This window comes from Prosopis cineraria, unplaced genomic scaffold, assembly GCF_029017545.1.
Source record: "Prosopis cineraria cultivar Desert tree isolate PC_DT_omini unplaced genomic scaffold, ASM2901754v1 PC3, whole genome shotgun sequence".
Lineage (NCBI taxonomy): Eukaryota > Viridiplantae > Streptophyta > Magnoliopsida > Fabales > Fabaceae > Prosopis > Prosopis cineraria.
This window is the reverse complement of record NW_026555334.1, coordinates 33696493-33720990: the sequence shown is the minus strand read 5'-3', so window position 1 is coordinate 33720990 and position 24498 is coordinate 33696493. Positions and strand designations below refer to the sequence as shown.

At 34.5% G+C, this 24498-nt stretch overlaps 1 protein-coding gene across 1 annotated transcript; it reads left to right on the top strand.

The window, feature by feature from the left end:
* Positions 1 to 1746: 1746 nt before the first annotated feature.
* Positions 1747 to 23908, top strand: LOC129304792 (inositol hexakisphosphate and diphosphoinositol-pentakisphosphate kinase VIP1-like). The gene is given in 31 exon segments (XM_054944587.1): positions 1747 to 2161; positions 2287 to 2346; positions 2636 to 2682; positions 3200 to 3283; positions 4537 to 4600; positions 5507 to 5660; positions 7841 to 7911; positions 8378 to 8482; positions 8602 to 8694; positions 9071 to 9145; positions 9708 to 9793; positions 10799 to 11005; positions 11091 to 11190; positions 11284 to 11354; positions 11990 to 12071; positions 12786 to 12944; positions 13085 to 13127; positions 15607 to 15689; positions 15859 to 15921; positions 16010 to 16084; positions 16443 to 16568; positions 17700 to 17941; positions 19054 to 19098; positions 20555 to 20621; positions 21000 to 21071; positions 21454 to 21707; positions 21781 to 21838; positions 22501 to 22668; positions 23045 to 23119; positions 23457 to 23526; positions 23529 to 23908. Coding segments are annotated over 31 exon segments (3174 nt in total). The 5' UTR covers positions 1747 to 2071; the 3' UTR covers positions 23714 to 23908.
* The last annotated feature ends 590 nt before the right edge of the window (positions 23909 to 24498 follow it).

Below are 24498 nucleotides of genomic sequence, written 5' to 3'. Positions count from 1 at the left end.
ACATGGGTGAGGACAAACGCACGTCATTCCTCTATCCCATGCGACTCACCATCTCCACTTTCCATCATCTCCTTTCCATGCTGTCTTTTGGCGTATCCCAGTAAGATAAAGACCCCCACTTTATCATGCATAAAAGAATGATTTTTTTTTTATTTGTATAATATGTTCGTTACTTTATTGCCATTCTATAATATTATATTTTTAATAATGGGATGAGCATTATTTTTTTCCCTTCATCTTCACTTGCTTTCTTATTTAACCTTCTGCATGGGCGCATTTCACATATGTTGTATGCATTATGCCTTTTCTTATTATTCAACATTATCGCATTTATTTTGGCCAAAAACACATTATCACATTTAAAATAAGAATATAGAAGTGACATTTTCTTTATATATTTTTTATTCATTTGTATTTGGTGCGCTAAATAAATTTTTTATACTCTTTCTAGGTATATTATTCATTGATGAAGTCGTTAAAAACTTATTCTTAATTTTTGTATTTTTACCCTATAGTTTTCAATAATAATGTATAAATATTTTGTATGAAGAACAAAAATTATAGTAATATGTGAAGCGAGTGTTTGCTAATATTGATAGAATTTGTAATAATAAATTACAATATTTATAAATCATAACCGGTATAATTCTTCTGCCAAATCTCAGGCAACTATTTTATACAGATCATCATTAATCATATAATTTATAAATAATATACTAATCATTTCTCAAAATTTTCCAGAGTTTTGAAGTTGACTTTGGGGCCATGCTGTGTGCCTAATAATTTTTCATCATTTTTGACCTACCATGCACGGCTTTAAATGAGAATTTTTTTCTTTCGGACTTTTTCCTTTACCATCTATAAAACTATTTATGTGGTCAAAAAGGTTCCAGGGAGCATTATTACCCACAAACGTAATTCGGTGGAATGGTCAATAAGTAAGAATTCACGTTGTTCTTGATCAGTATATTACGCTAACAAATAGTTAGTCAGTCTCGTTTCTGGTTTTTCAATAATCAATACTCAAAACTGTGGGAAAAAATGATGTGACTTTCCCACCACCCCATTAGAGGGAAATAATTTTTTTATCACGCACATTTATGTTTTTATGAAATATAATAGCCTCCAAGATTCTGTTACTAATTAACTACATTAAGTAATATTAAATATTAATAATCTATATTAACTAGTCCAAACAGAGATCGTGGAGTTAACCAGCAACATATTACTATTTACTACTAAAAAATAATAATTAAGAGCGCAGGAAGGCTATTTGTGTATAACAACCTCGAACCTAAATAATTAGTTAATTGCGTGTAAATTTTGTCTCACTTAGATTTGGCACAATGATCAAATCTGAAAGGGTCTAACATATCACATTCACATTATGCCTTTTCTAATTAGTCTAATAGCAATTGGCTTAATAACAAATGTTTAGGTCATCAGGATACCCAAATTGACCATTACCCTGTGCATTCCGTTCTTGCATTTTCACTTCGAGAAAGTGACAGAGACAGCTAAATAACAAGTCAAAGTTGGATTATCCGGATACGGATTGAGGAATCCGAACTTTTGATTTAAAAAAAAAAAAAAAAACTTTTGCCGCCTCTCATTTTAGCCAAAAGTTTACCACGTTCTTCTCAACTGTATATTCTAGAATCACAACGAATTTCCAAACGAGCCGCATGCACATGAAAATTGTTTTTTCTTTTAAATTATCGTATCACTACACGTCTCAGTGGCTGTTATCCACGAGGCGTGAGTTGTGCCGTTACTTGCTTTATGAGCACTTTTCGTTCTCTTTCCAATTCCATGCTCTAGCATGTCTATTTGAGTCGGCGGCTAGCAATATTTGGCCTTGTTTTCCTTTTCAGATTCGCTATATTTGCAGGTTTTCTTGCTTCTTCTAGACTTATCTCTCCCTACGTATGGGTGCATTTCTCTTCTGGAATGCCTAGAGGTTTGGCTGTTACGACGGCTTGCCGGTGGTGAGTTATACGTGTTTGCGTTTTGGCCGCTGGATTAGAGAGTTCGGCGTTTGGAGTGGAGTTAAAAGGAGTCTGTGAGCGGGATGGGGGAGAAGCGAGAGATGGCAGGTTCTGGGAGGAAGATAACTGTTGGAGTCTGCGTAATGGAAAAGAAGGTGAAATATGGCCCCGAGGTTATCTCTCTGCGTTCACTCCTGTTTTCTCGTGTTTCGAAAACAGAGACTCGCCTTGAGCTGGAAATCATGTAATTCTGTGGTTATGCTCCGGTCTTCATTGATGAGCCTATTTTTTATTTCAGGCTTTCTCGGCGCCCATGGGGCAGATTCTCGAGAGGTTGCAAGCATTTGGTGAATTTGAGGTTGTCTGTAGTAAATGTGCTGAGTTATGAATGTAGCTATTGATTTGAATATAACTTGTACTTCAGTATGCTAAAAAAAAGGAACTGATTTTTCTTTTTTTCTTTTCCCTTTTTGGTTTTGCTAAATGCATTAAAAATGCAGCCGATGCTGATTATTTTTTATTTTTCCGGTTGTAGAATTTGCATGTTTCATCTCGTATTTTGTTTTTTCCCGGCAGAGCTCGTCCTATTTATTAGTTCTTTTTAATCATAATGGTGTCGCCTTTGTTTCTGCCTTTATATTTTGTAGATCACATATTTTGGAGATAAGGTCATCCTGGAAGATCCGATAGAGAGGTATGATTAATTTAATGGGCTGGAACTTCTTGAACTGTAAATCTTGCCGTACAATTTTGGTTGTATAACTTCAACGTGCATTTAATTTGGTACTTGTTTTGCGTTTTTTATTCTAATAGCTGTGAACATTGTTATTTCTGGTTTACATCTCTTTCTAGACCAATGGATTGAAAGGAGGGGATACTTATTCCTCAATCAGCAAACAGAATTTGTGATCCTTCTGCTTTATGGAGCATAAACTCATCAGGCCTGGCATAATTCTTCGAATTCCGATATGAAGTATTAGCTAGTTAGAGCTGATGTCACGTTACGGCTTCTGCTTAAATTTCTCGGTCCTCTTTCTTGTATGCTGTTCTTATAATTTGGATGATGAACTGTGTATTGTGGGGGAGGGGGTTGTGATATATAAAATTTGGAACATGAGAATTGTAGCTGAAAATGTCATTATTGTAAAGTCTCTAGGCGTCTAGAGCTGCATTGCTTGGGTGCTATAGGTTTGAATTTTTGTTTATTTCAGCTGGCCAGTATGCGATTGTCTGATTGCTTTCCATTCCTCTGGATATCCCCTTGAAAAGGCTGAGGCATATGCTGCTTTAAGGAAGTAAGCTTTTACAGTTACCAATTATATTTTACTAGTCACATAGTTTTAGCAGTTAATATTCCCTTTAAAGCGTAAACTCTATTGAGATTGTGTGACTTTAAGATTAGCTGGAGAACTTTCATGTCCATTGTCCATTACACTTGATATGATAAAATATAACATTGACTGTGCTTACTTGTATGCTATTTCCTTGACCTTCTAGAGGGAAGCCTTTCTTAACAATTGTGACATGATGATGACTGATTGTATTAATGGAATTTGAACAGTAAACTGTGGCGATAAGTGACTTGATAGCGGTCAGGTCTTTTGTAGCTATTTCTACAAAGACAAGGCGCAATGAGTTCAGCTGTGCTATGAGTTTCATATTTCTGTCCCTGCTTTCTCTTATCTTGCGAAGGAATCACTTTTAGAAATATTTGCAGTGGTTTAGAAGAATGTCCTTTATGTTAATGAAGATAGAATCCCTTGATGCATGATATTGGATATTAGAAAAGCTAAGGCATCTTATTCTGGGGGATATTAATGTTAAACACTTGGAATGTATTTAGGTTTTTCTTCGGATGCTTCTGCTAGATATTTCGTTCTCTGTTCTATTGAAAATATAGTGCGTTTGGGATAGTCTGTCAACATTGTGAACAGATAGGCAGTTTCTCCGTCAATAAAATTCTTCCTGTAGGTTGAAGCATGAGGTCTGGTTTCTGGTTTCCATGCAGATTCAATTATGTGAAATAACCTTTTTTAGGCTGCACTTCTTGCAGATAAGTGAAAGTGATTGTTATAGAAGCTAGACTCTGACTGCTAGGAAGATTGTGAATTCTCCATTGGTTATTATCAATCAGTTACTGTTGGTTCGACTTTCTTTTGTCTTTTCGGCTGTGTTTTCTTAAAGTTTGTGCGCAAGAATATGACAAATTTATCAATTTTTCTTGATCAAGGAAGTGCCAGAATGTGGGGGTTTCTGCATTAATCATTAGTTTTTACCGTTATTAGTTTGACTGTTTTTTTGGGCCAAAAAGTGACGTGTTTTGGTCAATTTCTCTGTAAATTTGCCTTTCTGTTTCCTTCTAAATTTTAGTCTTTGCACATTGTTGACACTGGATGTATATATTGGATACAAATAATTCATTTTCTAATCTTTTTTTTTTAATTTTTTATAACCATGTTATCTTGTAATGATTATATTGTATTTGCATTTTCAAATGTTTACTTGAAAAGGTTTATAGATCTGAAAATTCTTACGAACTGTGATCCAGGCCATTTTTAGTAAATGAGCTGGAACCTCAGCACCTTCTTCATGACCGACGTAAGGTTTATCAGGTAAGTGGGATAAGTTGCTCTCTTCTGTGGTTCAGTTCTGTTTCTCAAGCTTCTCCTTTGTTGACATATCTATTATAGATTACATAAATTATTTATGACTGAACACTCATTAGATTGTCTTTCTGTTCCCTACTTGCTTAAAATTAAGTTTCCGCGCAAGATATTATGAGCTTTTACTTTGTCCAAATTTCAAACGCAGAAGACTATGAGTGGCATAAAGTTATAATAATTTATGGACCTTCACTTGATAGTTTAAGCTTTGTAGTAGAGTTGGCTGGTGCTTCACGCTGTATAGTAGGATAATTCTGGTTCATACAGTTTTGATGAGAGAAAAATAGAGCATAGCTATGGCTATATACATATTTGATTGTCTTGTTGAATCTGTATAATGGGGTTTGTTCATTTCTAATTTTGTTTTGTGCCTTGAATTAATGGGGTGTGCTCATCTCTATACATATTAAGAGATAGACAGGGCTTATTTTATACTCTTTCTACAGAGGCCTGTTGAATTTGAAATTAAGGCCTGACCTGATGCTGCGTGATTCATCTGAATTCCTGCTCAAGCCATGAATAACCCTAATTTAGCTGTTCTTATGTTCAAGTGTTTACAATAAGAAAAAGAAAATTACTTTTGCCTAACAGTTTGTTTGAATATCTGCTCTCTGCTCAACTCTCTTAACTAAACTGACGATCATACTTCTATTTATACTTAATTACTGCCAATGTTACAATGAGAAAAAGAAAATTACTTGCGCCTAACAGTTTGTTTGAATATCTGCTCTCTGCTCAACTCTCTTGTAACTAAACTGACGATCATACTTCTATTTATACTTAATTACTGCCAACGCTCAATGTTAGTTTTCTGATATATCATGATTTTACTGATATTCAATTTTGGGGTGCAAGCATCTCAAATTGTTTGGAATCCCTGTTCCAAGATATGCCCTTGTAAATAGAGAATTCCCATTTCAAGAGCTGGATTATTTTATTGAGGAAGAAGATTTTGTTGAGGTTAATGGTGCAAGATTTTGGAAGCCATTTGTGGAAAAGCCTGTTGATGGTGAGTTTGTTTCTTGTATTTAAGGGTGAAACTCTTTCTTGTTGCTAGTTGTTGAGATTTAGGTCAATAAATTAAGCTTGTCAGTGTAAGATGTCATTGAACTTTTGAAAGCAAATGCGCATGTTTCGTTGAAAAGTATGCTTCACAAAAACAACTAATAGATATGATTGACTTTTGTCCGGATGCTTATACATGCGAATGAGCTTTGAGGGCAACTCTTTTTTCTTTTCTTCTCCTTCTTCTCAAAACACAAGACAATGAGGAAAAAAAGGCATGTAAAAGTGAAGTAATCTATAGATTAATGTCAAGATCCTCTCAATTTTCAAGTAGCAGCAGAGGGCCAATATGTGGAGAGGAGTGGAGTATTGGGCAACTTCGCTCCTTTTAGAGAAGGAAAAACAAGGAACTAAAGCATACTAAAAAACTTAATTAAGATTTGATTACGATCACATAACAAACCTAATAAAATATTGATCCTATAAAGAAAATAAGGATACAAGTAATGGAATTGAAGCCTCAAAAAGAGTAAACGGATAAAGGCATTAAAGCTGGAGGATAATCCATGTTAAATGTGATTTCCAATGAGATAACTCAATTAACCTGTGTGTGTATTTGGGGGAGTGTTCCTCCACCCCCCCCCCCCAAAAAAAGCCATTTTCATGGCAGTAAAACGCAGTTTTTTGGGGGGAGTTCCATGTATAAATATTACAGTGCACTCCCAATATGGAGAAACCGTATGCATACTTTGTCATATCCGTATACAAATAATTGGGAATGGATAAATTGCAAGCAGTCACTTCCAGTTAGCTAACAAGGACGTCCTACACACAATATATTAGGTATTTGGCATAAATATCTGTGTGGTCTTTCTGTCAAATATGCAAGACGTAGAAACACAATGATACAGCTACAGTCTTCGGGTCACAACTAATAATTGCTGTCATTCTTTCTTGTTCGTAGTGATAGACGTTTCTTGAAATTAGGAAAATCAACCAGATGTTGTGGATCAATATTTTGTCGAATTAAGTATTTCTTTGGCTTGTTGCTTGCTACATTGACAAAATCAAAGCAGTTAGACTTGTGACTAAATCTAATAATTTAATATTGACAAAATTTAAATTTATACTGTCAACATTCTTAAGTTACTTATTTCCGTGTAATGTTTTTATGGATATTTAAGTTCAAAAACCAAAGTTTCATATAAAATCAAAATAGAAATGAAGAATTGTGATTGATTACAAATAACATTTTGATTAGTTTTTTAACCCTTGTAAATTAAAAGTAAAACACTATCTGATATTGGCTGGAATCTAGTCAATAAGAGTAACATCAAAAGATTCAAAACACTTTTTTATGAAGTGTCTATCAACAGATGATATGAAAAGAAGTTACTTGTTAAATGCATTAGACACCACAACTAATGTAGAAAAATTGAACCCTTAATTTTTACATGCTAACATAAAGTAGCTTGTACAAAAAATGGAAGTCTTCATTTTGGCATGCTAACTGCTAAGCACATTGTAGGAGTTTGACTGTCCAACTTAAATTCTTGTTGACTTGAATAAACCAATTCATTATTCCCAAGTGTGTTTTTCTGTGTTTAAAACCCAAATGCATCCAGAATATATGATCTCATCATGATTGTCTTCTTGAAAAATTCTATATCCTGATGCAGTTGGTTACATGCCTAGCATCCAAAATAGATCGGCAAATATTGTTCATTGTTTATTTTCTTCTGCATGTGTTCAATAGTTACATGCCACCATAAGAGTATTTATGCTTAGCTAAATTTTATTTTGCCAACATGACATGTCCAATGGTCTATGTTCTCTGAACTCTGCCTTTGTTTTAATATTGTTAACTGGATGGGTTTTGGATGCCATTGGTTTTCATATTTGTAAAATTAAAGACTGTACATATTATTTATTTCTACAGCCTCCCTCCCTCTTTATATTTTTATATTGTAACATAGATGTATTGATTTTTTTTCCCCCAAGATGCTCTTATCCAGCAATCATTATTGAATAATATGCAGGATGCTATGTCAAATATTTAGTCATCATTGATCTGTTTCTAAGAAGCTTCTGAACGCAAATAGTGATCTTATGCTAGATTTATACCAATGTGCAAATACATATTCTCAAAAGTGGTATTAACTCTAATCTTTCTGCTTTTTTAAGGTGATAACCATAGTATAATGATATACTATCCCAGTTCAGCAGGTGGAGGTATGAAGGAATTGTTTAGGAAGGTGAGCTCTGGAATGATATTATAGGCTCCTTAATTTAGAAGGCTTATTGTTTTTGTAACATTGAAGGATGTGGAGAGCATCTAAATTCCCTAAGGTCATTGAAACTGTTGGTGTTGGGATGTTTTATCTGGATTCTGTAGTATGAATTATAAAAGCATTGTTTTCTATTTGTTCAAGTGCCTGTGAACTGAATACTTTTATTTTTAAGCACATATGTTAGGTAGGTATATATAGTTTTTTCGTCTTGAATGAATATATAAAATGTTGTAGACTTTTAGTTGGATTGTCAGCGACTATATATGTTTTTTGAGAGAAATGAATCAAAACCATTCCTCTGCTTTCTCCTAACAGCTTAAGTATTTGGAGGAGTTGGCTCGTTGACATGCCTTTTGGTACTTTCTGCATTTCCTGTCATTTTTCCTCAAGTCTTACGAGCAACTTTCTTTATTCAAATATACAATATTAGATTGGCAACCGATCCAGTGAATTCCATCCAGAGGTGAGAAGAGTGAGGCGTGAAGGCTCCTACATCTACGAGGAGTTTATGCCTACTGGAGGGACAGATGTTAAGGTTTGGCACCTTGAGGTTTATGTTGCTTTTTCTGCCTAAAAAAGTTTATATCACTTATGTCATTTGGAATATTTTTTAATATTTATTTAGACATGATTTTAATTTTTAAATAATTATAGGTGTATACAGTAGGCCCAGAATATGCTCATGCTGAGGCAAGGAAATCTCCTGTTGTTGATGGTGTTGTTATGAGAAATCATGATGGGAAGGAAGTAAGTAGCATGCCAAATATTCTAGCCTCTTCTCCCTTGAATTTATTTATGACCTGCGTATTTTTATTTTTGCTTGGTCTTTGCTCCATTTGGTATTACTAGACAGTAATTATGTGGATTAGCTGTCAATGCTTAGTCCAGGGTCAGAATTATTCTGTAAGATGTCAGCTTGTCATTTACAGTCTTATCCTCATGGTTAATGTTTTGCAACTCTAAAGCATTTTGTTGAAAAAGTGTATATATATATACATATTTTGGGTTGGCTGACAGATAAAGAAAGCATATGCCATTCCATTCCAATGCAAGCATGGATTGGTGGCTTGAAATATAGATTGAAATTTCTTGTTGAAGCATGTCTGTAATTTTTTTTTGGCAGGTTAGGTATCCTGTATTATTGACACCTGCTGAAAAGCAAATGGCAAGAGAGGTTTGCGTTGCATTCCAGCAAGCGGTAAGTTGTGTGCATGTGGTGACTCCTTGTCATACAAAGATTCCTTATTTCTTCTTACATGTGATTACTACATAAATGTTTGTTTAAACTGACGTCTTCTTATCCTGTTAGATTTATTCTCTCTAGACTTTTAGATTGACTAGTAATCCTATAGTTAATTGAACTTCTGTTGAATCTTTCCAATGGTCATATAAATTTTTCTTTTTACCTGAAAGGAGGTTTTAGCCCAACTTCTGCGAGCTCTTTTATCATGCTCTTGCATTTTTGCCTTCTTACTGAATTTTCATCACTGGCTTAGATTACGTTCAAAATGTTTTTAGCTGTGACCTATCTATCTTAACAAGTCCTATCATGAAATATCTTATTTATTTAAAATGAACTAGTGATTATTGCAGTAGATTTAATTGGATGTGTTGTATCTTGGTAACCTATTCTTTCAGAGAATAATTCAGTTTGTATGTAATGTTGTTCAATTAAATCGGTCCCAACGAAGAATTATCATCATGATAGTTTTGTGTCTTATACTTCATGTCCGACCATAAGTTTTTCTTATTGCTTGCAGGTTTGTGGGTTTGATCTCTTGAGATGTGAGGGACGCTCATATGTATGTGATGTGAATGGATGGAGTTTTGTTAAGAACTCACACAAGTAACTTTCTGTAATTACATTGTTTTGAACTTTTGATATTGGAAGCATAGTTGAAAATACATTTATGGTGATTACCTTTGCTTCTATATAATTGAATATCTTGAGATTAAGTTATTTTCCCTGGAATTTTTATTTGTGGTTTATTAGGAGAGTTTCTTTGCTGCTTGAAAATTTTAGTGTTTCATAAATGATGACTTTTTAACCATTTTAGTTAATATCTTTCGGGCCTTAAATTCTATGGACTTGCTATGTGATCCAATCTGGACCACTACTTATTCACTTTCTAGTAGTTGCCTTTATAACAAGTATGTGCACGGTCAATCTCTCGTCCAAAACCTTTGCAACTGATATGTCCAAAATTGAATAATATACTGAATTGGATGTTACCCAGCAGTTCATTTAGAATGCTTTCAGATGAATAATATTTTGATCAAGAGGACGCTTATGTATTGCAACCAAATGTTAAAGTACTGTGTATTTCAAAATTGAGGAAAGTAAAATGTTTTATCAATTCGAATTTTAAAGATCAATTACATCCAGTAAGTTCATGTGAAAAGAATGACCAAGAAGTTTAATAGGTAAATAGAATCATTGGTTCCTTTAGCTTATAGTTTTTCTATTTCAGCCAAATTTATGTATAGACGAAGTTGATGTGTTACTTTTAGCTTAAGCTACATGTTATCTACAGTATTTAGATGCCCCATTACAATATGACTGGAAAATAGTTATTCAAGCAAAAAAACATTCTTAATTTGTTAGCCTGCGTTGTGATAATAACAAATTTTAATCTTAAAAGAAGGAGAAAACTGTTTAAGACAGAAATTTGAAATCCTTAAATGTGTAATACTGTTAGGGAGAAAATTTGATGAAACAAATCCAATTTATGAGAAATTTTCAACTTGTTTGAAAAATACTCGCTATTTGCATATGTTCTAATGAATGCTTGCTTTCCCTCCTTTTACCTCGATGAATCTTACAATTTTGTTTCCATTGCTGCTATTGAAGGTACTATGATGATGCTGCATGTGTGCTGCGGAAGATTTTCCTAGATGCAAAAGCACCTCATCTTTCATCAGCAATTCCACCAACTTTGCCATGGAAACTGAATGAACCAGTTCAACCTTCTGAGGGATTAACTCGTCAGGGTAGTGGTATCATAGGAACTTTTGGACAATCAGAAGAACTGCGTTGTGTAATTGCTGTTATTCGTCAGTATGTTTCTTTTCCGTTTTTACCTTGGATTGGTTATATTAGTTAAATTCCATGCTCTTTATTGTTCACTTTTTTGTTTTGGCAGTGGTGATAGAACTGCTAAGCAGAAGGTGAAGCTGAAAGTTACCGAGGAAAAGCTGCTAAACATAATGTTGAAATACAATGGAGGACGACCTAGATCAGAGGTACCACTTTTTTCTTCTGGTGTTTCCGTAATATTCTTAAGTGACTGGATTTATTGATGCTTCATTCTTGATCCAATATTCCATTATTTGCAGACAAAACTTAAAAGTGCAATCCAGCTGCAAGATCTGTTAGATGCCACTCGAATGCTAGTGCCTCGAACTAGGTATATGACCAAAATAAACTTCATTATTGAGTATGCTGCATTATTGTCACAATATATGACAACTTCTCACTTTCCATTCCACCTCTAAGCTCAACTAAATTTAAGAAGATTGCGGCATAAATTTTTACTCCTCAAGGTTCTTTGTTATTGCTGCTTTTACTCCTCTTAATCCTGTCCCTGAATAAGATGTTTTCCCCAACTTTCTATCATTTTTACGATTGATACTCTTAAAAAAATATCATCAGAAGATAATTAAAACAAGAAAAAACAGAAATTACAATTTTTCACTGCGGAATACCTTATATTCATATACTTTCAACTGTATTTATTGGCCCTTTTGACATGCTGACTGATCATATATATATATATATATATATCTTATGCATGCCTTGTGAGTATTTCTTTACTTATTTCTGTTCCCTTGTCTATGGATATCTCATCCTTGTTTTCTTTTTAGTATTTTGCTTGAGAGATCTTGTATCTTATCAAATAATCAACGTTAAAGTTTGAAACTCTCGCTGATATATGCTTCTTTCATTTCTGTTTATAATTAATAGAAGCTGTTTCTCTTTTAATCAATCTATATTTTAATAAGCAAGAGTTTTGGATTAATCACAGTTATATGCATTTTATAGACCAGATCGTGAAAGTGATAGTGAGGCTGAAGATGTTGAACATGCTGAAAAGCTTCGCCAAGTTAAAGCAGTTCTTGAGGAGGTTATTAATTATCTTGACAGTGTTTTTTCCCAATGTTATTTTTTTTCCTATTACAAGCCTTGCTACGGGGCAAAAAATTCAGTCATCCTGCAAAATTGACTGCATTGATGTATCTCTTTGATTGACCTTGAATTTAAACTGTATGATGCCAAGATTACACATAAGCCTGGGTACCTAAGTCGCATAGGGAACCTTACTCCAAAAGTCAATTGTTGAGGTAGGAGAACCAACGCATTTGAATATCTCATTATGTATCCCATACGACTCAATGTGGGACCTAGTGTCTCATACTACCAAGTCTCTAATAATTGGCCCTCATGGAAAGCCAATGTATTGGCGGCTACATTCCATGGCACTTTACTCAGCTTCTTGCTGTTTAGAACCCTTCAAGTGTAGCCCTCTCTGGAACTGCCAACAACTTGGCTTTGATACCAATTGATGGATACCTAAGTGGGATGGGGAGCCCTACCAAAAGCTAGCCGTTAAGATGTGAGAACCAACCCACTTAAATACTATATTAAACATTCTATGCTACTCAATGTGGGACTTGGTGTCCTATACTACCAAGTCTCCATCACAAGATGGCATGCATATTGCTAATGCTAAGAGGAAGATACACTTCTACATATAATTTCCATATCCTGCATAACTGCAGTCCAGGTTCTCGCCTCTTGTTCAACGTTTAACTTTCTCTTATTTTCTCAATGATATCAGGGGGGACATTTCTCTGGCATATATAGGAAGGTTCAACTAAAGCCACTAAAGTGGATCAAAGTTTCAAAAAGCAATGGTGAAGGTGAAGAAGAACGACCTGTTGAAGCTTTAATGGTTCTTAAATATGGCGGTGTTCTTACACATGCTGGCAGAAAGCAGGTTCACTACAAAAATATCATTTTTTTTTTTTTGCTGAGTTTGAATTTGGCTATACTCCTATTGTTCCATTATTGTTGGGGTTAAACATGAATTTATGATGTTCAATGGCAATTGCTTTAATTATTATTTTCCCTTTGCAGGCTGAAGAACTGGGAAGATTTTTCCGGAATAATATGTATCCAGGTTATTTGAATCTCTTGCTTCATAGAATTCAATGATGCTATATGTGAAGAGAAGCCAATGTACTCCAAATTCTAATCACTAATGAAAAGCATTCACAATAACTAACTTTCTTAATTCAGTATCATAATAGAAGAATGATCACCGCCCCTTACTGCAGGGCTATATATAGACACCCAAAACAAACTTCAACCGAACTAAAACTTGGAACTCAACTGAACAACCAGTGGAATCATTGTATAATTCTGCTTGTCATAGCATATCCCTGGGCCTAAAAACCGTCAAGAAAATCCTAATCTACTGATTATAAACCATATATTGCCCCAAACTCCCGTGTACAAATCCTAGATCCAAAATTGCAGTTACTTCCTGCATTCTTTTTTCATCTCATACTGAATTACTTGTCAACCTAGTACTCCATTTCTTTTCAGGCCTATATTATTTTATTTCTTGGAACATCCTTCTCAGCAATGTATTTCTGGAGTTTATGCTTTTTTTTCTTGTAGCTATAAAAGTAAAAGTGCATAATTATGATATAATCAGCAGACTCTAGGCCATTCCATTGGTCATTTATACTTGTATTGTATGGATCGTTTTCTTTCAGAGAATTTTGGATTCAACATGCTAACTGGTTTAGGACTGGAGACACAATGGTCTTGAACTTGACTAATTTGTGTTACACACCTGTTATTGTCCCTTGTATCCTATTTTGAATGGCTATACTTGCCTTCCGTTAACTGTGTCGTTCTGCTATGATTGCATACCCCCTTCAAGCTGGTGAGTGGATGTTTTCCATTCCCACATTCATGACTGAGTCTTGAATGTTGAAACTAGACAATCCTTTAGTGAGTACATCTTCAAGCTGGTTAGTTGTATGTAGTTATGAATGAAGTACAAATTAGAGCACCAGCTAGTTTCTCTTTTATAAAGTGCTGGTTTACTTTAATACGTTTCATTTGAATGTGTTTCACTCTATTGTGGAAAATGTTGATAGCTGTGAAAAATCAGATTTTATTGCATTTATTTTTCTGATAAGGTCATGATTAGATGCTGACTGTATAGGGAATATTTTGCATTTATTGTAGATATCTCTTTTTCTTTGTAAATTCCCATACCATGTTCAAATGAAATATCAATGAAATCAATCATTCTTTTCCACAATGGCTGACTTGTTATAGTAAAGTTTCATTAGACTTTTCCACTTGATCTCCAAATCTTTGAAGATTATTTTTATCGATACTAGCTTATAGGTCCCCAGTATCATGGCTTTAAACTCAGCTTCCGCACTAGATCTAGCCACCCAAATTATTCAATGGTCTTGTTTAGGCTGCGTAATTCTTCCCTCTCCAATATGTGAACTCTTACAGCATCATACTCAATATTCAATACAAAGATAGCTATGGATTTGTTGGTTCTTCGCAAATTGGTTTGGAATAGCTGTATCTAATTGTGCTTCATCTTGGTGCTGTGGTAATGGTCGATTTCCTGCCATAAACCTTTCATTGCATTAGAATATTTAGTAATTCGTAATAGACATACTTCCCTGTTTAGTGTTGGAGAGATCTTGGTATTGATCTCAGATATTCGTGCTGTATCTTGCATTTTTGAGTAGGTTTCTTGAGAAGCATCCTGGATCTTCTGTGCCAATTTCAGAAATATACACAGAATTCAGGTGTCACAGAATTCCACAGCCGTGAAGTGATCATGGAATTTGCATCATCCCTGGCGTCAAAGTTTAGTTCACTGGTTTAGGATTCATACGAAGAAAATGAATCAATTTAAGAAAGTATGAACAGCTGTGACCTCTTCGAGTAATTCTTTCCACTCAACCTGTAGGTAGCCTAAATACTTAGCAATCATGGCAATACATAATTGGTAGCTTTGATCACAGACGATTCAGTGGTTTGGGTGGGCAGTAAACAACTCAAACATGGCAGGGGTATATAGAAAAGAGGCTAGCTACTTATTTTGGCTTGACCATGGTGGAGTGGTGGCATTATGCACACCCATGAGTAGGCATGTGAGATTCATTGCATAGAAAGATTATCAGAATAGGCTTTGTCACATGGGTTTACCTATCAAGCAAGTCTGAGATGGTTTCTTGGTGGTTCCGGTTTTAAGATGAAGGAATGAGAATCAAAATGGCAAAGGAAGCAGCCACAGACATATCTGGACTGGTGCAAAAAATGCAACCCAGATCTGGAACTGGATGAAAATGCCATGAAATATTGGCTAGATGAGAAAACAAGGTTATTGAGAACCAAGTCCTGATACCATAACAATGAATGTCAAAAAGAATTTTTTATGATAATTAGGCAATGAGTTTACAAGTGGTATTTATGCTGGAGTCAGACTGAATGGCAGGAGGCAAATAACCAAACTGATAATTGCAGATATTACTCAACCGACTAATTACAATAATATCTAACATTATTTTGTACGAAAAGGCCTTATCATCTTGTGTTCTTTTAAAAAAATGCAGGGGAAGGTACAGGTCTTCTTCGACTCCATAGTACATATCGTCATGATCTTAAGATTTACAGCTCTGATGAGGGTCGAGTGCAGGTATTGGAAAATCTGAATAAATGAAGACTTAAAAGAATCAGAATCTTAATTAAAGTTGTAGCAAATAAAAATGTGGGATTTTTAACAACTATGTCTACTAGACTTTAGTTAATTTCTCCTCTCCATTTGGTATAATTAGTCCTTTCTTGAAAAATGCTTTTGTTAACAGATGTCTGCAGCAGCATTTGCCAAAGGTTTACTTGACTTAGAAGGGCAGCTAACACCAATCCTGGTTTGTGTTCTTTTCCCGAAGATTTTGGCCTGTTCTTTGGGTTGGATTTTTTTTTCTTTTCTGACTGACATGTGTACCTATCTTAAAGGTCTCCCTTGTTAGCAAAGACTCCTCCATGTTGGATGGACTTGACAATGCGAGTATTGAAATGGAAGAAGCCAAGGTCAGTAACCTGTTTATAATTTTCGTTCTTTTATATTATAGGAATTTTAGTATCTAAAGTACCAAACTTTAATTAAAGTCCCTTTATCATATAAAAGAAAATTTTAGGATAAAGAGAACAAAACAACTATGTAAATTAATCCAACAAATTGGTTCTTTGCCTCAAGTTACTCAATAACATATTAACTTGAGAAGAACGGCCCCATCCACTGTCCAGAATGGCAAGTCCAAATTATTAATTATTATAACCCTGTTCTCCTATGCATAAAAGCTCTTTCTCTTGCTTTTAGGACACTGGTACAGTATTTTCTGTACTACTTATTTATTTTACTTTTATGTATTGGTTGGATTCTTTGTAGGCTCGGTTAAATGAGATTATTACCTGTAGTCCAAAGATGGCTCATAGCAATGGATCATCTGAATTTCCTTGGATGAAAGATGGAGTAGGGTTGCCGCCCAATGCATCAGAATTACTCGTCAAGCTGGTAATATTTTGGAATATAGAAATGCATTATAGTAGTTTAGACCTCTTGTTCTGAGAATCAGGGCAGACACAAAAATGCACTATCTGAATCAATGAATATACTCTAGTTCTTCCAGGTTCTGCCTTGTTAGGATTTTATTATTTAATTTGATTTTATCTTTATTATCAATAAATTAGAATGACACTCAAGTTACTCCTGCATTTCTTGGACTAGCTTCACAAGTTTATTTTCCAATTTATGGCAACATAATTACTTTGAGTTCAGGCATAAATCCCAGCGCATTTTATACTCTGGAGCATCAAAATGATTTGAATTACTGTTATTTACAGCTAGTTTTTATTTTTTGACAAGCTGGCGTTAACAGTAAATTGTATCAAAATTTAAGCTTAGTTGGAAAGGCTGCAGGATATTCTAAAAACTTTCGTGAAGCACTCCCTGTTTTAACCAACGTTAGACTCTCTAAAGTCCCCTTTCGCATACCAGCATAATGAATAGATGGATTACACCATTCCAAATGAAATGACAATAATGAGAATCAAGTAAAATGAGAACAAGAGAAACAAATGAAAATGGAATCACTTGAGGGAAACAAAAAAGAATTAACGAGCACAAGGAATAGAATGCAAAACAACCACTTTGAGGAACAGAAATTGATTTTATTTTATTTTTTTCAGTTACTGTAAATGGAATTTTCCCAAGAATTTTTATAGCATATGTTATTACAATATGGGAAATTAAATTTTTATTGAAAGTGAGGCAGATGAACGGGACAATTGAATCTGTTGGACAAGAGTGATAGATTGACTTTAACAATGGGATGTAGGATTAGAGCCTATTATCTTTCTAGATAACAACAGCAGCAACAACAACAAGCTTTATCCCACTAGATGGGGTTAGTTGTATGGATTGTACGACATCATTGTGATCTATCATATATCAAGCTTTTAGAAATATTATTTACTAAGAGATATCTTTCTAGATAACATTGTTTCTAAATTATTGCGTATAGGTTTTCACTGTTCATAGATGTTAATCTATTCTAGTGAATATTTCTAGAAACAGGGTAGGGACATGCATAACTTGTAATCATTATGATCATTCTTTTGTAATTCCCATGTATATCTTGTTCAGGTGAAATTAACTAAGAAGGTCACTGAACAAGTACGACTACTTGCCATGGATGAAGATGAGAAGCTTACAGAAACAAGCTCATATGACGTAATTCCTCCTTATGACCAAGCAAAGGCACTTGGCAAGACAAATATTGACATTGATCGCATAGCTGCTGGATTGCCCTGTGGAAGTGAGGGGTTCCTTCTGATGTATGCCCGCTGGAAAAAGCTTGAAAGAGACTTGTATAATGAACGCAAGGAGTATGTATTAGCTATATTTTTACTCAATTTTGTTCTCCTTCTACTTTATTTATTTATTTTTTTACTTATTATAGAGCTAAGATAAGGAGTGCTACTAATGCATTCAAAAATTTAAATGATAAGACCCCATCTCCTGTCACTATGAAAACTCACAAAAAGGAGATATAAAAAGAATGGCAAAGGGCAGAAAATATGGTACTATGGGTTTAGGAGAAAATCCTATGAGTAAAGACCAGCTGACACATCAGAGTAGGGGAGTAAAGCTAGTGTTTTGGCAGAGGCAATCTACTTTTTGGCTTTTTAAATCTATATGTTCGTGTAGAAGAAAAGTGTGGAGTATTTTGAATATTGAGAGTGGTAAGGAGAGCTCTGGCCTCTCGAATGCCAGGTTAGGGGTGGAGGAAGTCATCTTTCTTCATCATTTTATCTTCTGCTTAGTGTATGTTTGTAAGTGAGTGACTTATATTTTGTGATTGTTGTTTGGTGGAGTGTATTTTGTGCTGTTTCTGTTTCAGTACGTTGTAATTTTCAGTTCCTTATTTCGCTGTAATCCAACTTTGCTATTCGGTAATAGTAATTTTCAGTCCCCATTTTTGGTGTAGTTTCTGGTTTATGCTTGTTTAAAGCTTATTAGAATAGAGGGCTCCATCAAAATCACTTAAATGAACAGAAAATGTCACACTTGGAGTTTGTAAAATCTAGTTATTCGTAGGTTCAAAATTCATTACATACCCCTTGCTTTCATATGAACATCATTGTATCTTTCTTCAATGGAATTGTTCTCAAACTAAATATGTCTGCTACTGAATTCATTTCATAAAATAATTTTCCCTCATGTTATTATCTATACTTTGTTTTATTTTTTTTAAGAAGTTAAACTAGAAAAAACAAGTGTTATACTGTTCATTGATTAGGAGTTAAGTGTCATGAATTTCTATTAAATTCGTAATTAATATTTCATGATGATATTTTTCATTAATTTTTCCGAAAACATGAAGAGGAGATCATGCGCGTTACATTATTTTTATGGGCTGCCACTGCACTTCTATAATTTTGTTTTCTGCTTGTGGAAAATGGATTTGCAGACACACTGATGTTGTGTTTTCTTGCAGCCGCTTTGATATCACTCAAATTCCTGATGTTTATGATTCATGCAAGTAAGTATCTCATAAAAGTTTAAGCTTTTATGCTGATATACTCTTTCCTAGCCCATAAGAAACAGGATTCTCTTAGAATTTTCTCATTGTCTGAATGTAATCTGAACCAAAAAAGCATTGCGATAATGTTTTAGGAAGTTATTAACAGGTTTTGATGCAAACTTAGATTTAATTTTAATTCTTAAAACCTCGTGATACTAATAAAAATGTGTATGAGCAGATAAGTTGACTGGAAATTTATCTTAAATCTGAGATTTTGGTTCTAAGATTAAATCGACTAGATACTAGAATAATGAAGGGGAAATGAACTATGCTCAAAGATACAGCTGACTTGATCTGAGATTTTTTTTTTCCTGTGGTCTCAGAATTGTTCTGACATTCAATCCACTAGATTTTCAAGTTAATTAGAATGAAACAAAAATGGATACAATGAAAGTAGAGGATAGAGAAGAGATCCTAGTTATCCTGATTTAAACTCCTGTCTGACATCCAGTTCTCTTGAACTTGGTGGGATTTTCACACCCTCAGAGTATAGGAGCAGCTTTAGCACTAAGGTTTCTAAGCTCAACTAGAACTTCACATCCAGTTCTCTTGAACTTGGTGGGATTTTCACACCAGAAAATCAGAGTATAAGAGCAGCTTTAGCACTAAGGCTTCTAAGCTCAACTAGAACTTCTGTTAAGGTTTTTCCACAGCTCATCCCCTAAATAACTAATGCACTCTTGGAAGGATTTTACAAATGAAATGATTGAAAGATATGTACTTGGAAACATTAGATGGTTTAATGATCGGGCAGGACTACCGTGAAATTTTCAAAGATAATTCATTTAGCTTCTGTATCTTCTTTATCGATGCCCTTCACCTTCAGATATAAAACGTTAAGAATTTATCCATTGCATGTTTGAATTAGTCAATCATAGAAGAAAGATTATGTGCTTTATGCTTTGTTCTCCTGTCTCTTGCTCGTTGCAAGACACTAGCTGAGATGTATGGAGCATAGAGAGGCCATGGTATTGGTTGTGGCTTGATCAGATCATCTCTTCTTTCAGAGCACGGCATACTTTTGCTCAAGCTATCTTATCCCCATTATTGGCATTTACTGCAAGCATTGAATGCACTCGAAGCTTGTCAGAGAAGACAAAGTGGAATAAACTAAGGGAAAAGGACACTTAAGGGTTCAACACATACATTGACCTCTAAGAACCTTCAAAATCAAAATCCTTGGGACCATAGAAATAAGTAACCATTTGTCATCTTAATGTTCGGTGAAGGAATGAGCACAGTTTGGGGAAATATTCAATTATTCTATTTGTCTCTTACTGTCTATCACACTATGTACTGATTAAACTAATCCACAATTTTATGTGTTAGAAGATAAGTTTGGTGTTTTAAACTTCTCTAATTCTATATTTTTCTTCTACAAATCATAAGTTTGACTTACATTTATACTCTACAGGTATGATCTCTTGCACAATGCTCATCTTAATCTGGAAGGACTGGATGAGCTTTTCAAAGTCGCTCAGGTACACAAAAGTACATCATGATATCTCAATGCTTTCAAAGTGGATTTAGTGGATTGCAAATTTCTTCTCTTATTTGGAAAGTGAATGTCTGTTTATTTTTTCTACTGCACTCATATCCTTTCTAAAACAGAAGTACGTACTTCTTGCTCAACTTCCAAGTCTGAGCACCAATCTCTGCAAGTCCATTCCCCGCAAATTCTGAACTGTGTTTACAGCTAAATATTTATTTTAATTCTTTTCTTTGTTTTTATTTTTGGGGGGTGGGGGGCGTGCAACTAATCAAGCCATTTTTGAAAGTTGTCCCTTGCAGAAAGCGAACAGCTATAAAAAAATGGACGTTCACAAATTGTGTCGCTGATGGTGTTATTTTATTTGCAGGCACTCGCTGATGGTGTTATTCCAAATGAATATGGAATTAACCCAAAGCAGAAGTTAAAAATTGGCTCTAAGGTATGGCCATGCTGTAAGATACATCACAAATTGCCTCTTTACGTTATCAATATTTGATTCATTTTCTTATTCTGTCCTTGCATAAATTATGCTTTCGACTTTTATAATTGCGATGTCAATCCTCATTATTGATTCTGATTTGAGCCAATACTATGTTTTAACCCCAAAGAAGTACTTGTGAAATGTGAGGTCTGAAACTGTATGCGATGTAATGACCCGTATGTAGCATTTTGTCTTCAGTTTCATAACTGGATATTGCTTTGGTTATTGATACTCAATTAAATGCATTTCTCTATATGTTTATTTGTTACTGTACCCCCCCCCCCAAAAAAAAAAAACGGTGGGGGGGGGGTTAACCCTCATTTCTGTTGTTTTGGTTCAGATTGCACGTCGTTTACTGGGGAAAATTTTAATTGACTTGAGGAATACTCGTGAGGAAGCCATTAGTGTTGCCGAGTTAAAGAGTAACCAAGATCATGTTTCGTCGACCTTAAAAACAGAACAGGAAGATATGGAGTCCAATTCAAAACTTTCAAATAAAAATGATGAACCAAGAAGATCCAACACTTTTAGTGATATTTCTTTGGATCAAGATGATGATGATGATAAAGAGACAAAATATCGTTTAGATCCAAAGTGAGTATCAGAACACAATTTGATCTTCTGCATTACTATTATGTTGTGTTTTAACCATCTAATTTCCCATCAGGTATGCAAATGTGAAGACACCTGAGCGTCATGTGCGAACAAGACTGTACTTCACATCAGTGAGTGCTTTATTGCATTATTTTTGCTTCATGATGGCAGGGACTTTTACCCTGTATCTTCTATGGATAAGATTTCCAGTGTTTTGTACCATATGATTCATTTAAAACGGTGAAATGAATGTGCTTAGTTATGTTGCATGCCCCTTTTGTCCAAATTAATTTTCCATCGAAGAGAAATTTAATGTTCGAATTTTCTCAACATGAAAAGATTTCAATTATAAATTTCAATCAAAAAGTTGTTATTTTAGACAAGATTTATCCATGTTGCTTTTGTTTAATTTCACTTCCGTATTTTACGGTTCTAATAGATGCTAGAGATTTGTCAATGACCTTCTTGGTCTCTTAATTGTGCCATTGCCATTATTACTTGCTAGTCAAGTTTACTTTCTGTTATAAATTCAATATTTTGTTTTGATATTATAAAGTCAAATGATATTATATCTTGTATTGATTTCTTAAATGACATCCTATTAAAACATAAAGAAACAATGATACATCGGAACAAATTTTATATAATGAAATTATATGTAGAGCTCAACCGTTAATATCTCTGTAAATTCATGCATCCGAACTGACAATGATTGTATAATTTTCCCCCTATTTGAACAAAATTGTTCTATTCCGATTCATTTACTTTTTTCCACGATTATTTTTATTTGCAGGAATCACATATCCATTCTCTTATGAATGTAATTCGTTATTGTAATTTGGATGAATCTCTTCAAGATGAAGATAGTCTGGTTTGCTATAATGCGCTAGAGCGCCTGTATAAAACAAGGGAGCTTGACTATATGAGCTACATTGTGCTTAGAATGTTTGAGAATATAGAGGTGCGTCATTTTAGAAATTTTCCTGTCAGTATTTCTTATTTTTTACCGTTAGAATGAAAAAAGGGAGAATTATATTCAAGTTTCACTTAACATAATTAATTACTCTCGACTTCATTTACAGCTGAACTTATGAGAATGACAATGAACATGAGAGTAATTAATTGTGTTGAGTGAGACCTTAAAATAATTCTCTAAAAAAAAAAAGAGTTCCTCAATGCTCTACATTCTATTGCTTGATAATTTGAATCATTGTTGCCCCGTAATTCCAATGATGGTCATAACTGTCAAGGCTTAATTTGATGTTTTGTTAGACGCAGACGTTGGTTGCATGTTTATGATTGTTATTTTATTCAACCTTTAACTGCGAAAACTGCAGGTGGCTTTAGACGATCCAAAAAGGTTCCGCATAGAGTTGACCTTTAGTCGTGGTGCTGATTTATCCCCCTTAGAGGTAAAGATCCTCAGTCAATATAGTTTACCAAAGACGAATGAATTATGAAGGAACGATTTAAGTTCCTTTGGTTTTTACTGTTTTACCTTTATTGTTTGCGCGGTATGCAATAGTGTTCATTAGGTTTCAGGATACTTGTGTTGTGGTGCCATTTGGCTGAAGCTTTTATGGGAGTATTTTGACCAGAAGCTTTGACATAGGATCACTTCTTATAAGCTTTTGTACGAAGAGAACAGTTATTTATCTCATTAATGTTTTCGTGATGTGTGGAATATGCGAACTTGCGTTTGAAGAGAAGAGCTGATATAACAAAGGGTGTAATTTTGGTGTTTGACAGAAGAATGATAGTGAGGCGGCTTCATTACATCAAGAGCACACCTTACCTATTATGGGTCCTGAAAGGCTGCAAAAGTAGGATCGTTTCTGTCGTTAGAGAAAGTGGAGAAGATGATTCGTCCATTTGCTATGCCAGCAGAAGACTTTCCTCCCCCAGAAACACCTGCGCAATTCCCTACCTATTTTCCTAAGAGCGTCCTCGAGCGCCTGGTAAATTTCTGGCCTTTCCATAAGCATGCCAATTCTAATGGCAAGTAGCTGCTTAGATAATTTTTAAAGCCAACAGCCGCCCTGGAAAAAAAAAAAAATTCCTTTTTTCTTTATATCTCTTCTAGTAATTTTAGAAAGTCTGAATATTAGCCCTTTTTCCCACGGCAAGGGTTGGGACGTTAATTTTGAAAAGAAAATCATCATTGAAGAAAGGCGCATTGTATCATTGTACGGAAAGGAATTAATGTCAGCAAAAAAAATATTTTTCTCTATATGTTTCCTTAAATTAAATTTCAGTGCAATGCGAATCATGTGATTATATATTTTTTCTTAATTCTTAATACTCCTCTCTTGTCGAACTTCAATTTTTTTTATCTTATTTCTGCTGTTACTGCTTTGATGAGGAAATCAAATTATACACATAACGTTATCAATCCTACTACGCTGTATTTTTCTCTACTATCGCCATGTTATTTTCAAGCTGGGTCCAAAATTGCGTAATGCGTACTGATCATGCATAACTTGGAGGGTCAATTATGTTATCCGCATTGGGATGGGTTTCGATCATTTGTGTCATCACATCAGTCTTGATTCTTATATTTTAGATGTCTTGAATTCGAAGGGAGAATATCTATGGAATATAGAATTGGGTACAAGTGAAAACAAGTAATTGTAATTTCACCAGCAATCAAGAGATCGTTCAGAGATTTGGTGGTGACTTTATGGATACGGATGAGGTGCAGTGGTTGAAAAAAAAAAAAATCCTCACCTTGAATTTTTATCTAATAACTAATAAAAAATAAGTGTATAAAAAGGTTTACAACCATGTTTTA